This window comes from Patella vulgata, chromosome 4, assembly GCF_932274485.2.
Source record: "Patella vulgata chromosome 4, xgPatVulg1.2, whole genome shotgun sequence".
In the NCBI taxonomy this organism is placed as follows: domain Eukaryota; kingdom Metazoa; phylum Mollusca; class Gastropoda; family Patellidae; genus Patella; species Patella vulgata.
This window is the reverse complement of record NC_065882.2, coordinates 11199254-11212510: the sequence shown is the minus strand read 5'-3', so window position 1 is coordinate 11212510 and position 13257 is coordinate 11199254. Positions and strand designations below refer to the sequence as shown.

At 34.2% G+C, this 13257-nt stretch overlaps 1 protein-coding gene and 1 long non-coding RNA gene across 2 annotated transcripts; one reads left to right on the top strand and one right to left on the bottom strand.

The window, feature by feature from the left end:
* Positions 1 to 4768: 4768 nt before the first annotated feature.
* On the bottom strand, positions 4769 to 12923 carry LOC126819491 (gastrula zinc finger protein XlCGF26.1). The gene is made up of 2 exons (XM_050547591.2): positions 12836 to 12923; positions 4769 to 7911 (listed from the first exon to the last, which is right to left on the bottom strand). Exons 1-2 carry the CDS (start codon positions 12836 to 12838, stop codon positions 5905 to 5907), a joined length of 2010 nt encoding a protein of 669 aa, XP_050403548.1. The 5' UTR covers positions 12839 to 12923; the 3' UTR covers positions 4769 to 5904.
* Positions 10967 to 12456, top strand: LOC126819569 (uncharacterized). Its single transcript, XR_007679666.2, has 2 exons — positions 10967 to 11170; positions 12241 to 12456. It is a non-coding gene; the product is annotated as an uncharacterized LOC126819569 (long non-coding RNA).
* Positions 12924 to 13257: the final 334 nt, after the last annotated feature.

The window sequence follows — 13257 nt, the reverse complement described above, 5'->3', positions numbered from 1 at the left end:
TCACCCAGTTTGTACCCGGGAATGTATCTTTAAACAAGCTAAATCGCTATTCTTTAGCCTCTAGAAATGGACACAAATGGGTTGCAACGCATATAATAATGTATTATGAATGTATATAAACTGATTTAAATTCAATTGTTTCAGTTTTTACTGTAATGTCTAATCGGCTACATGAATGTTTGGCGAAATGCGCAAAATTCCAAATTGAATGGCAGTCTTTGGCATCTGGTTATTTCAGTCTATACCGGTACTACATGTATTCTCCTGTGGGGTATGGTTACCCTCGATCATCGGGTTGCTTCATAACAAAAAGCACTCGAAAGCATTCTGGTGCGCGATTCATGTGCTAATTTTAAAATTTTCATTTTGTCTTAAATATTGAGTAATATTGATTTAAATTGACCAACAAGTCTTGTTTGCAATGTCGAAAACTGTGGATGATATTGAGTTAAAGACTTGCCTCCTTTAATAACCACTCTTTATATATGTCTTTTATTTCATTATACAAATTTGTGTCCGTGAGAAAGCATTTAAATGTGATATTAGCTGTATTTCCAAGATTCTCCATCTACAGCAACATGTTTGAACTCATTGTAAACTGAGAAAGAAATGGGGTTCAACCTCCACTTGACACAAACTAGATTATTTGGGACTAACATACGGTATGTATGGTACAATACATGTTTATTTCAATAATTCACCTGCATGTAGGAGTATATAAAATTTTACCATATGTTGGTCCCAAAATTACCTAGTTTGTGTCAAGTGGACATTAAACTCTCTCCAGGTCCAGTTGATTGATGTTTGGTATCATCAATGCAAAGGCAAACAATCTGCTTGTTTTATGTGCAAAAGCATAGTTCATGCTGTAAAAAACACATACATGTATCTAGACTTGTGAATTATTTACAAATTGAAATTTGTTTGTCCGATTATTGACATTGTACAGTGTATCTATAATTTCATGTGTACTGTATAACTAGTCATGTCTTGTTTTTGTGATATAAAACGCATTTTGTCCCCAAAGCTGGTTTGGTTTGATTTTATTTCATGCAGAGTAGAATTATGTACCCTTTGCTTATTCTACCCACAAACTTCATCTAGAATCCTGATACTGGTATTGTTTAGTATAGTAAGCAGTGGGGCAAATTGCCTCGTCACTTCGTAAAAAAATAAAGAAGCAGTGGTACATTACTCAATCAATCTGATTAAAATACAGATTTATATTTCGTTTCGGTTTTTTTATAATTTCGATGGCACCTACAACATGAAGATCTGACCATCTGACCAGTTGTAGTGGCAGGTCGCGTCAGAAATTTGATCAACCAATCAGCTTTGATGTTTCTAGTAGGATACGCACAGTTCCGAGCACAGCAGGCCATGAACTCGCTGCAACAGACTGTTTCATTGGCTAATCCCTCACATCAACTAGAACGCGGGTTACATTACAACTCTTCCAGATCTTAGTGTAGTATAGACAAGTAAGACGAAATTTTGAACTATAAAAAATGAAAACGAAATAGGATCTGTGTTTTAATCAGATTGTTACCGGATGGTACTAATTGGGAGAGGAACAATACCGGATGGTACTAATTGAGAGACAGACAAACAGACAGACAATGTCTAATGGTACTAATTGAGAGATGAACAATACCCATAGTACTAATTGAGAGGGGAACAGTACCGATGATATGAACTGAGAGAGGAACGATTACCAATGATAATCTTTGAATGGCAATTATTAACTGGATAGAGTAACAAAACACATGCTTATGGAAAATAGCTACTAATTAGCATGATCAAGTTGAAAGAATACTCTTTGAAACATTACCTTAAATACACTAGAAGCTGTTCTCCATAAGTAGGCCTATGTGTTTTATTACCTTTTGGTACTATTTAGAGAAATGGAAAGAAACATACATGTATTTAAGTAGACATCACACTCAATTGAGATTGTTGTGTTTCTATGATGAGGGATGTATTTGATTTCTAGCAACCAATAGGCAATACAGAATGACAATTTTCTATCTTTTATAATAAATAGGTCAACTTTAAACGTTTTTTATACGCCCACATTGAAATGTGGTCGTCTGTTGTCGTCATCCCTGTCCGTCCGTCTGGCGTCCACAATTGCTTGTGGCTGCTCTAGAGGCTAAAGTTAATATCCGATTGACTTTAAATTTTTATCCAGTGTTTAAGGTCTACAGACGAAATAGTATATTGATTTTCAATGATTTTTGATAACTTGAACAGCTAAATCCATGATATTAAATGTTTTGTATACTAAACATTGGCTTGGGCAAAGCAAATTCCAATTTTTTTCTGATAATTACTTAATGAGTTGTTATTCGTAATCAGATTTTAGTGTATTATAACTGTTTCATTACCGACAAAAGTAAAAATATGCAACAACTCTTGTTGACTGTCCATATGATTTAGCTGCTGTGGGCGTACGTTTCGTTGCCTGGCAACCTATCTTACGATAAATAGGTCAATTTTCAAGTAGTCTAAAGATAGATAATTAAATAAACAACACCTCCCCTGCCATGCACCCATCCGTCACAGATTCCTTAAAATATAAAAAAAAAAACGGTCCGGATGGTATTATTAGTCCAATTAGCCTAGTGGGTCATATTTTAGTATGTTTACAGTAATAAACTTTGGCGTTCATTATTTTTATTTGATATAAATCTGTCTGAAATTGTCCATTTTCTTATTTTGTGATTAAAATAACATGCGGTCTGTGCATATTCAAGTCGCATAATGATGGACTAGTTCAAATATATTTTGTTTATCTTTTTGTATCACAAAATTCTACTTGAAAATAGTGTTGAATTATTACAAATTTGTGTCAGATGTTGTGAGAAATGATTCCCGTCGGCAAACAAAGTAGAATCACAGTAAAATATAGAAGGTAAGGATTTCAAAATAGCCTTAGAACAGAGGTGGGCTAGAGCAGTACTTTCATATTGCAGCTTAATATGGACGAACAGGAACCGTAAGTGAGAGAGAGAGAAATGGGGTTTAACGTCCACTTGACACAAACCAGGTCATTTCTGGACTAACACATGGTTCCATTTTTTATTTCGATAATTCGCTTGCCCGTAAGGGTCTTTAGCAATGGGAGGAAATTGGAGGATCCAGAGAAAACCCATGACGTTGGACAGGTGACCCTACTCCTTGTCACGTACAACCGGGGAATCAAAACTGCGCCAGTTGACTCAATGACAGACCTTATGATACAGTGCGCACATGCTAACCATTCGGCCATCCAACCCCCTAGGAACGGTAAGAGAACATCGTCCAATCAGATGCCATTCCTAAAGGAACAGGACAGAGCCACGCTCAATTCATGTGTTTTTTGTCTAGAGGTTGGAATTTTGAATAGATCAAGGAACTTGGCATATTTATTCCTTATACCGTAAGGATGGCAACTGTCTATTTTGGTGCATGTCCCAACCAACAGGGGTGTGGTACCACCCCCACTTTTTAAAAAAATTTGTCTGTAAATACTCAACAGCTTGCAATTATCAACAGATTTTGTTCAAAATCAGCATATCAATCATTTCAATAACAGGGTGGTACCTATTTATATTGTTCCATCTTCAACCCCCAGGGGCAGATTAACCCCCAGGGGCAGAGCCATGCCCAATTTTTGTGTTTTTCATCTACAGGCTGAAATTCTGAATGAATCATCTTGCATATTTATTCCTTATACCGTAAAGACAACAACTGTTTATTTTGGTGCATGCCCTGACCCGTATATTCAGGACATGTCTGACGCTATTTTCCAAACGTCCTAAATTGTCCGACCAGGAATATGCTGAATCGGACATCAAGACATGGTAAATAATATTCAAAATTCCAAAATTAATATAGTGTACTAAGTGTATAACTACCACTCAACCCGATTAGCGTTGATAATAGGCTGGATTGATTAGGTAATTAAGTGATCAACGTATTTATCGTTTTATACCGTCTATACACCTACCTTGATTAACTACTTAATCTGCCTTGATTGGCTGACTTAATTCTTTGTCGGACAATTCATCAATTCAATCCTGAACAGAAGTCATTGCTTCTCAATTGTCGGACTATGTAGGAATATGAATACCGTACGGGAATTAAATATGAAAAACTAAATATGACAACTAAAATTTTGAAATCCCATCACTGGTGTCACACCCACTGTTTTGTTAATATTTAGTCTGCTGCTTGTCACTGCAGCCATTTCATATTTCATTCTCTTCAATCAAAGCAGGAATGTGCAGCGGTTCCGATGCTCTAGTTGAGATTTTTGGTTTAAAAAAACTAAACCTGATGAAGTGATGACTTCGCTAGGGATAACAATATACAGGTCACAATTCTCTGGAATACAATTACTGCTTATTACTTAGCGACATTTCGACTACCAATAGGCTTCTCTAGTCATTATTAAGCAATGATAATGCCTAGACAAGCCTCCTAGTCGGAACATCGCTCAGTAATAAGCAGTAATTGTATTCCAGAGAATTGTGACCTGTATATTCCAGTTCAATAACTGAATGTCATTGAAACAATTTACAGATGAAAAATGGTTTTGTGTGTTGATGAAAGAACATGGCAGCTATCATGGATTATGAAATTTGAGAACTATATGTGCATAACAGTATACATAAGGGCAAGTGATTGCCTTTTGGACTAACTATTGCCCCTCCAACATATTGCCCATTCAGGGAATCTGTCGATAGACAAAGGCTAAGTGAGGGTGGTCAAAACGGCCCAAAAATTCAAAACAGCAAATTGTTATTTATTCTGAATCTAATGATATTGTTTCTATAACATAAATTTAGCAAAGCATAATTTTAAAACACATTATTTACATTTTAATAGGGCGACACAGTGGCTCAAAAAATTTTCCCATTGTGGATGGTGCAGAACGGAGTGCCTCCAAAGTGTGCAGTTGTTTGGATGGGTTTTCTCTGGGTCCTCTGGTTTCCTTCCACTGCTAAAGAACCCTCAGCGCAAACGAATAATTGAAATAACATTTGACCATGTGTTAGTCCCAAAATGACCTAGTTTGTGTCGAGTGGATGTTAAACCCCACCTCTCTTTCTCTCTTACAACATTTGCGTGTGTACTTTTCTTTAAAGATTGTTTAGCTTTATATTTATGAACTGAGATGTGATTTAATGAATCACTCTTCCACTCAAAACCTTCATCATATAAATCGCATTTAAACATGTTTTTCTCTGCTATGAATTTTTCTGTGTTCCTTTCAATCCACATCTTCAGAGTATTGACCACAAACTCCACATTTATAACTGGAGATAGGATGTTTTACTTTTAGAGAACCACTGTGAGATGAAAAACTACACTGATATCAACTGCCAACTTCATCTTTACAGTCTAGATCTTGGTGTTTCTTCAGCTGATGTTTGTATGTAAACGATTTACCACAAACATCACATGTAAAAGGTTGTTTCTCCAGTATGAATTCTGGTGTGTCGATTAAGAACACTGTCACTATTAAATGATTTACAACAAACATCACACTTATAAAGGTTTTTTGGGGGTTGGATGGCTGAATGGTTAGCGTGCGCGCGCTGTATCATAAAGTCTGTCATTGAGTCGACTGGCGTGGTTTCGAATCCCCGGTTGTACGTGACAAGGAGTAGGGTCGCCTGTCCAACCTCGTGGGTTTTCTCTGGATCCTCCAATTTCCTCCCACTGCTAAAGAGCCCTACGCGCAAGCGAATTATGTAAATAAAATTAAACCATATGTTAGTAACGAAATGACCTAGTTTGTGTCGAGTGGACGTTAAACCCCATTTCTCTCTCTCTCTCTATAAAGGTTTTTATCCAGTATGAATTCTTGTGTGTTGATCAAGAACACCTTTACTATAAAATGATTTACAACAAACATCACATTTTTAAGGTTTTTTCTCTTGTATGAATTCTTCTGTGTGGTTTCAGTTGACCCTGCTGAGTAAACGATTTACCACAAACATCACACTTATAAGGTCTTTCACCTGTATGAATGCGCATGTGTTGCTGTAGATTACCACTCCGAGAGAATGATTTATCACAAACATCGCATTTAAAAGGTCTTCCTCCTGTATGAATGCGCATGTGTTTTTGTAGACTACTAGTCTGAGTGAATGATTTACTACAAACATCACACTTATATGGTTTATCTCCCGTATGAATTCGCATGTGTTGCTGAAGTACGTAATTACTATAAAAAGGCTTGCTACAAACATCACATTTAATTAGTGTATAGGTTCTAGTACATGTATGGGTTCTCATGTGAGCCTGGAGATAATTATGCTGTGTGAATGATTTACTACAAACATCACATTTAAAAAGTTTTTCTTTGATATGAATTGTCATGTGTGTTTCTAGATAATGATTGTGAGTGAATAATTCATCACAAACCTCACATTTATATGTTTTTGCACCACTATGAATTCTCATGTGTGCTTCTAGATTATAATTCTGAGTAAATGATTTACCACAAACATTACATTTGTAAGCTTTTTCTACAGTATGTGTACCGATGTGTTCCTGGAGATGATTACTTCGAGAAAATGATTTATTACAAACATCGCATTTATATTTTTTTGCTCCTGTATGAGTTCTGATGTGTGTTTTTAGATATAAATTCTGAGTGAATGATTTACTACAAATATGACATTTGTAAGGTTTTTCTACAGTATGAGTTCCCATGTGTTTTCGTAGATGAGTCCTCAAAGAGAATGGTTTATCACAAATATAACACTTAAAAACTTTTCCTACAGTATGAGTTCCCATGTGTTTATTTAGACGATATTTCTGAGTGAACGATTTACCACAAACATCACATTTGTAAGGGGTCTCTTTAGTATGAGTTCCCATGTGTTTTTGTAGTTGAGTCCTCAAAGAGAATGGTTTATCACAAATATAACACTTTAAAACCTTTCCTACAGTATGAGTTCCCATGTGTTTATTTAGACGATATTTCTGAGTGAACGATTTACCACAAACATCACATTTAAACGGTTTCACCCCCGTATGAAGTTTTATGTGTCTTTGTAGACTACAAGCCTGAGCAAATGATCTACCACAAACATCACATTTAAATGGCTTCTCTCCCCTATGAAGTTTCATGTGCCTTTGTAGACTACTAGTCTGAGAGAAAGATCTACGACAAACATTACATTTAAATGGTTTCTCGCCAGTATGAATCCTTATGTGATTTTGTAGAGCATTACTCCAAGTGAATGATTTACCACAAACATCACATTTAAAAGGTCTATCAGTTGTCTTTTTAGTCTCATTATTTTGTGAAACTCGTCTCGTAGTTTCCCTGACTTCAATATGAGTTTTGCTGCATTTCTCCAAATCAAAGTTTGATTTACATTTGTCATCACAATCCCTGAAATGTTGTAAATCAGACTCATCTTCTTTAACGTGTATTTCACAGTGTTTTTCTAAATCTGTGTAATATTTAAATTTCTCATCACATAAATTACACTGATAAAATGTTTCATTATCTTCAGTTTTATCTTCTTTAACATGACAATATTCATCTACATCATCAGTTTTCTCTTCTTTAACATTACAACATACATCTAAATCACTAGTTTTCTCTTCTTTACCATGATAATATTCATCTTCTTTAACATGACAATATTCATCTGCATCGGCAGTTTTCTCTTCTTTACCATGCCAATATCCTTCTACATGCATATCATCAGTTTTGTCTTCGATAATATGACAATATCCATCTACATCATCAGTTTTCTCTTCTTTAACATGACAATATTCATCTACATCATCAGTTTTCTCTTCTTTAATGTGTATTTTATTGTGTTTTTCTAAATCAGCATATTGTTGAAAAATCTCATCACACATGTCACACTGATGGAAAATTTTAACTTTTTTAGTTTCCTGCAATATACAAAAGTTATAACATCATTAGTTTCCTGTAATATATAAAAGTTATAATAAATAAAAGTTGTAAGATCTTCAGTTTCCTGTAATTTATGAAAATTATGACACAAGCCCGGATAAGGGTAGCCTACGTGTCATTTTATCCTATTACAAAAACACCTAATTTTGTAGCAATATTACGGACATAAATTTGAATACTGTACAGGAATTGAACATGAAAAATAGTGAGGTGCACCTATTTTTATTGTATGCTGCATAACATAAAACTATTTGTAGATGAAGTCTGTTAAAGGAATGAAAGTCCCTCATAAACACATAAACATAATTTGTATATCGGTAGAAATTATGGCCTTCAGAGATTGTTCAATACGATACCATGAAAATTTACTTATTTGCCATTCAATCAAGAGGAACTGCTAATCAATTTCCAGATTGATTATCACTTTTTTTAAAAACATTCAATAATTGCTAATCAAATTTTTTTTTAATATATATACATATACCCTCGATAGGATGACCTATATATGACGTCTCATCATATACCCTGGATAGATGACCTATGATGTTGCAAAAGGTTAACTCGAAACGAAATATAATTTTATATAATGTTGCAGTCTTTTAGACACTACGTCCGTCGAGACTAAGAACTAAATATAAATGTTTTAGGACAATTTAGATCACCACAATAACAAAGTAAATGAATTAATATTGAAAAAAAATTAAAAACATACAAATTTTGTTTTGTGTGGAAGAATCCTGTTTGGAATTGGAATTTGCCGAAGTAAAACTACATGTAGGTCATTTCCTGTTTAATGGTTAACAGTTGATTGTCGACGATGAATTCATAGATATCTCGTATAATTTACAGTAAGAAATATTTTGTGTGAAATAAATGGACCAGATATATAAGTTTAATGTAAGTTTAGTGTAGACAACTGAACAATCTGAATTTGGCCGTTCGCTGAGAGGAGTAAACTAGTTATCAACTTTTGTGTCAATCCTTTGACTGTTCAGATGTTACATGTTACGTCCTTAGTTAGAATATAGAAGAGTAGCCTAACATCTAACTTGTTAGACAAGTTAATTGACACCCTTTGTACTTGATGATGAATGGTAAATTTTATCTACATGGTTTTTTTTTATAAAATTGTTTTTAACTTATTATAAACTGATTTGACTTTTGTGTTCAACCTTTCCTTGAAACTTACTATCGGATGTGAAATGTCACCTGCCCGAGTCCGAAACGTCAAGGACATATTTCTTTGGAGTCCAAAAGGTTGTCATATACGGTAATTATTTTATTTAAACGAAGGTGATTTCAAACACAAAGATAAGTTTTTAATGACCTGAATTAAATAGTTTTTCGTAATCGGGCTATACTAACTATATACCGGAAAACAGCGGAAAACAACCGGAAAACACCATGTTATACTGAATACCGGAAAAACCTAAACCTAACCAACCCCCCCCCCCCCCCCGCACACAGAGGACCTGGCTCCAGGTTACCTATTTAGGGTATTTTCCGGTATTTAGTGTTTTTCCGTTGTTTTCCGCTATTCAGTATAACATGGTGTTTTCCGGTACTTTTCGGGTTGTTTTCCGGTGATTTCTGGTATATAGTATATAGTGAAGTCGTCCACAAGCAAAGTCGTCCACAGTGAAGTCGTCCACACCCATTGGTGGAGTCGTCCACAAGGCATTGGTGATGTCGTCCACAACTATTGGTGATGTCGTCCACAACTATTGGTGATGTCGTCCACAACTATTGGTGATGTCGTCCACAACTAAGAATAAGACTCGTACACAATTTACTCGTACTCAACTATTGGTGATGTCGTCCACAACTAAGAATAAGACTCGTACACAATTTACTCGTACTCAAAACGCCGATGTTATTGTTTGTTTTGTTAGTTTGTTGTTCACCGATGTTTTTGCAATGAAATATACTTGTATTTTGTATTGTTTGTTAATTGGCGTTATGGTTTTAGCATTTTTGATTGTTTGATTAGTATTAACGATGTTTTTTTTAATAAAGTATATTCGCTTTTAATTGACGTTATGATTGTAACATTTTTGATTAGTATTAATGATGTTTTTGTAATAAAGTTTATTGTATTGTTTGTTATCTGGCGTTATGATTTTAATAGGTATAAATATACATGTATGAAGGGCCCCGGGGAAGAATGATCTAAGTCATTTTTCAGTGGCGCCATCTGGTAGCAAATTGTATAAGCTTTCTGTGGAACAATCAATTTCAGGTAAAAACGATCAGAGTCACATCGAACCAAGGCCCTTCTGAAATGGCCTCCCGGACAAATAGGTCCATCATACCCTTCATTTGACCTTAATTTGGCTGAAAAGTGGAAGTCAGTTGTTGAACTGGTAACTATGATTCGTATTAAATATCATTCTGAAGTTGTAATTAAACCCACACAGGGGGAAAAAAGTGTATCGGGGCTTTTAAAGGACGTGGGTCGTTTGGTAGCGGTATAGGAATTCATTTGTGCATGGGGAATGTTATATTAATGAAATTGATTAATGAATTTGTTATTTATTGAATTTGTTATATTAATGATTATTTATTGAATTTGTTAAATTTGTTTATGAATATGTTATTTACTGAATAAAATGATTTACTTTGTTGTTTATTTGCCGGGAGAAAGGGTGACCACGCAGAAAAATTATACTTATTAAAAATACATTATGTGTCCCGAAAGTAAACTAAGTCGTGTGGACGACTCCACCAACGTATTACTATATCCAGAAATTATGCTAAGTCGTGTGGACGACTCCACCAACGTATTACTATATCCAGAAATTATAGTTTTGTCGGGAGAAAGGGTGACCACGCAGAAAAACTATACTAATTAAAAATACATTATGTGTCCCGAAAGTCGTGTGGACGACTCCACCAACGTATTACTATATCCAGAAATTATACAAAGTCGTGTGGACGACTCCACCAACGGGTGTGGACGACTTTGCTTGTGAACGACTTGACTGGCATTCGTTCGTAATCTAAGAAATCCGTTTGAAATTTATAATGTATAATTAGCGTGTGCCAACCGAAAAAGGGACGTAACTCTTTTTTCTTAATTGGCTGTCACAAATATGGCACTATTTTTTCGCGAAAAGCTAGCCTTGCATTACGGCCTCGTGTTGGTTACCTGCAATCGATACCGGTTCCATTCAACCGAAAACAGTTAGTTAAGAGGTCAAGGTTGCTCCGCATGCAAAATTTATCACTCGTAGCAAGGTAAGAATATTTTTTTTCTCCGATTGAAAAGTTTGAAATTTTGTAAATTTTTTCGTGGAAGATGCGGAGCGAAAAAAAACCTGCTCAAATATGGATTAAATATCCCTTTATAAGATCCATCTTCATTTATTTCCATAAGTGGACGTGAACATTGGTAAAATTCAATTTTTCTCCATGTGACCGAAATTCTGTCGGCCATATTGTAATGGCGGGGGCGTGTCAAATGTACCGTTAGACACCCGTTAGTTACACACGTGCTAATAATGAGTGATCATAGGAAGAATTTTAACTTTCTAAGACTGTGCAGTTGATTTTTTTACGAAAACAAACATAGCTCAGAATTGTATGGTATAATAAAGCCCAATAAAAAAAAGAAATAAGGAGTACTTTTCTATATTTTTATTTTTAGGTTTTTTTTTTTAATTATTGAGAAATGGATAGGTCTACTAGTAGTTCTGAAGAGACATTACCCCCAAGTTACATTTTTCATTGTTTTTAACTTATTATGTATTGTTTCAATGTTATTTTCTTACCTTTTTTTCCATAACTTTTAACTAATATTATTGACTTATTTATGTAAAGTTACTTTTTCCATTATTACTTTATACTAATATTATTAATATAGCTAACATATATTTATTACTGTCAACTTATTTATAACTGTTTTTCACCTGTTTCTGTTCTGAAGTTTTTACAGTGTTACTGTTAACTTGACTTTATGATTGACAACTTAAATACCTGTAGTTAACTTCTTTATACCTTGTTTTTCATCTTGTTTGTCTCAATATTTTTATTATTTAACATACAGTATATTAGATTATTAATATTAACTCATGTATTATTAACTCATGTATCATGTATTCCAGCCTGTTTTCCTTCATTTTATCAGTATTGTTTAATCATATTTACAAAACTTTTTCAGTATATGCAGAATATTTTGTAGATATTTAGCTGAATTGTTGTGTTTTTTTTATATTTTTATACTGAAAACTTCAATTCTGGAGTTTTGTTAGTTATGATTCAGTGCATTTATTTTGATAATTTTATTTTTTGATATTTCATACTCATAGCTGTCCACGAGAACATGGATATTTCATAGCTGTCCACGAGAACATGGATATTTCATAGCTGTCCATGAGAACATGTTTCCAGTTTCCATTTAATCATCAAAAAACAATTTCCACTATTTTTAATGATTTTTTTTTATAGTTATTATTTTTATGTTTTTTCGGAACAAAATATGTCCGATTTGCTTTAAATTTTGTCAAAATAAAAGGTAAAAACAATATTTTTGTGGTTGATTTTAGTAAATGTGTGTCTCTAGAACATCTGTGTACAATTTGAGTCTGTTCCAAAGTCATTCAGTTAGTCAAAATATTATTTTTTCAATTTTGCCTGTTTTTGTTGACGGATTTGGGGAAAACGCTGCTTACGTATGGGTATATAAAATTAGCTACAAAAAACAAAGTTATGAACCGATTGTCATAATTGAAAAAGATTAATGATTCTCAGGTGTTTTTCTAACTGTGTGCAAAATTTCAGGTCTGTAGCTCAAAAATTGAATTTTGGTTGGCACATGCTAGTATAATGATAATGATTTACTCTAACTCAGTATTCCTTTTGTACAAATTTTATAAAACGACAATAAATAAACAATAATCTTACCATGATTGTACATGTACATTTATGTATATTTCAGCTTGGGGAAGAATATTTTGGGGATATGTTGTGTTGCCGTTTTATCGACTATAAATATATAGTGACTCACTTGAATTCTTTTGTCATTTCCGGTATTAGGTTGTATAATAAATTTGGACGAAGATCGACCCAACCCGATCAAGCCATCATAATTGACTAGCACACGTTTGACACGTTCCATCTTTTCAACCATCTTCTAGATTATTTAGGTGGCAGATGCATTTCAGATTCATTTTTCTACATGCCCCATCAGCTTTAATCAAAAGTTTTGTGTTATTTTCGTGGAAACAACGTACCAGTAGCTTCCAATTGTGACATCAGATTCTAGAGAAGTACTGTGATCAGTTTGCTAGACAGAACATTACTTTTATCAGCTTCGTGCTATAGTT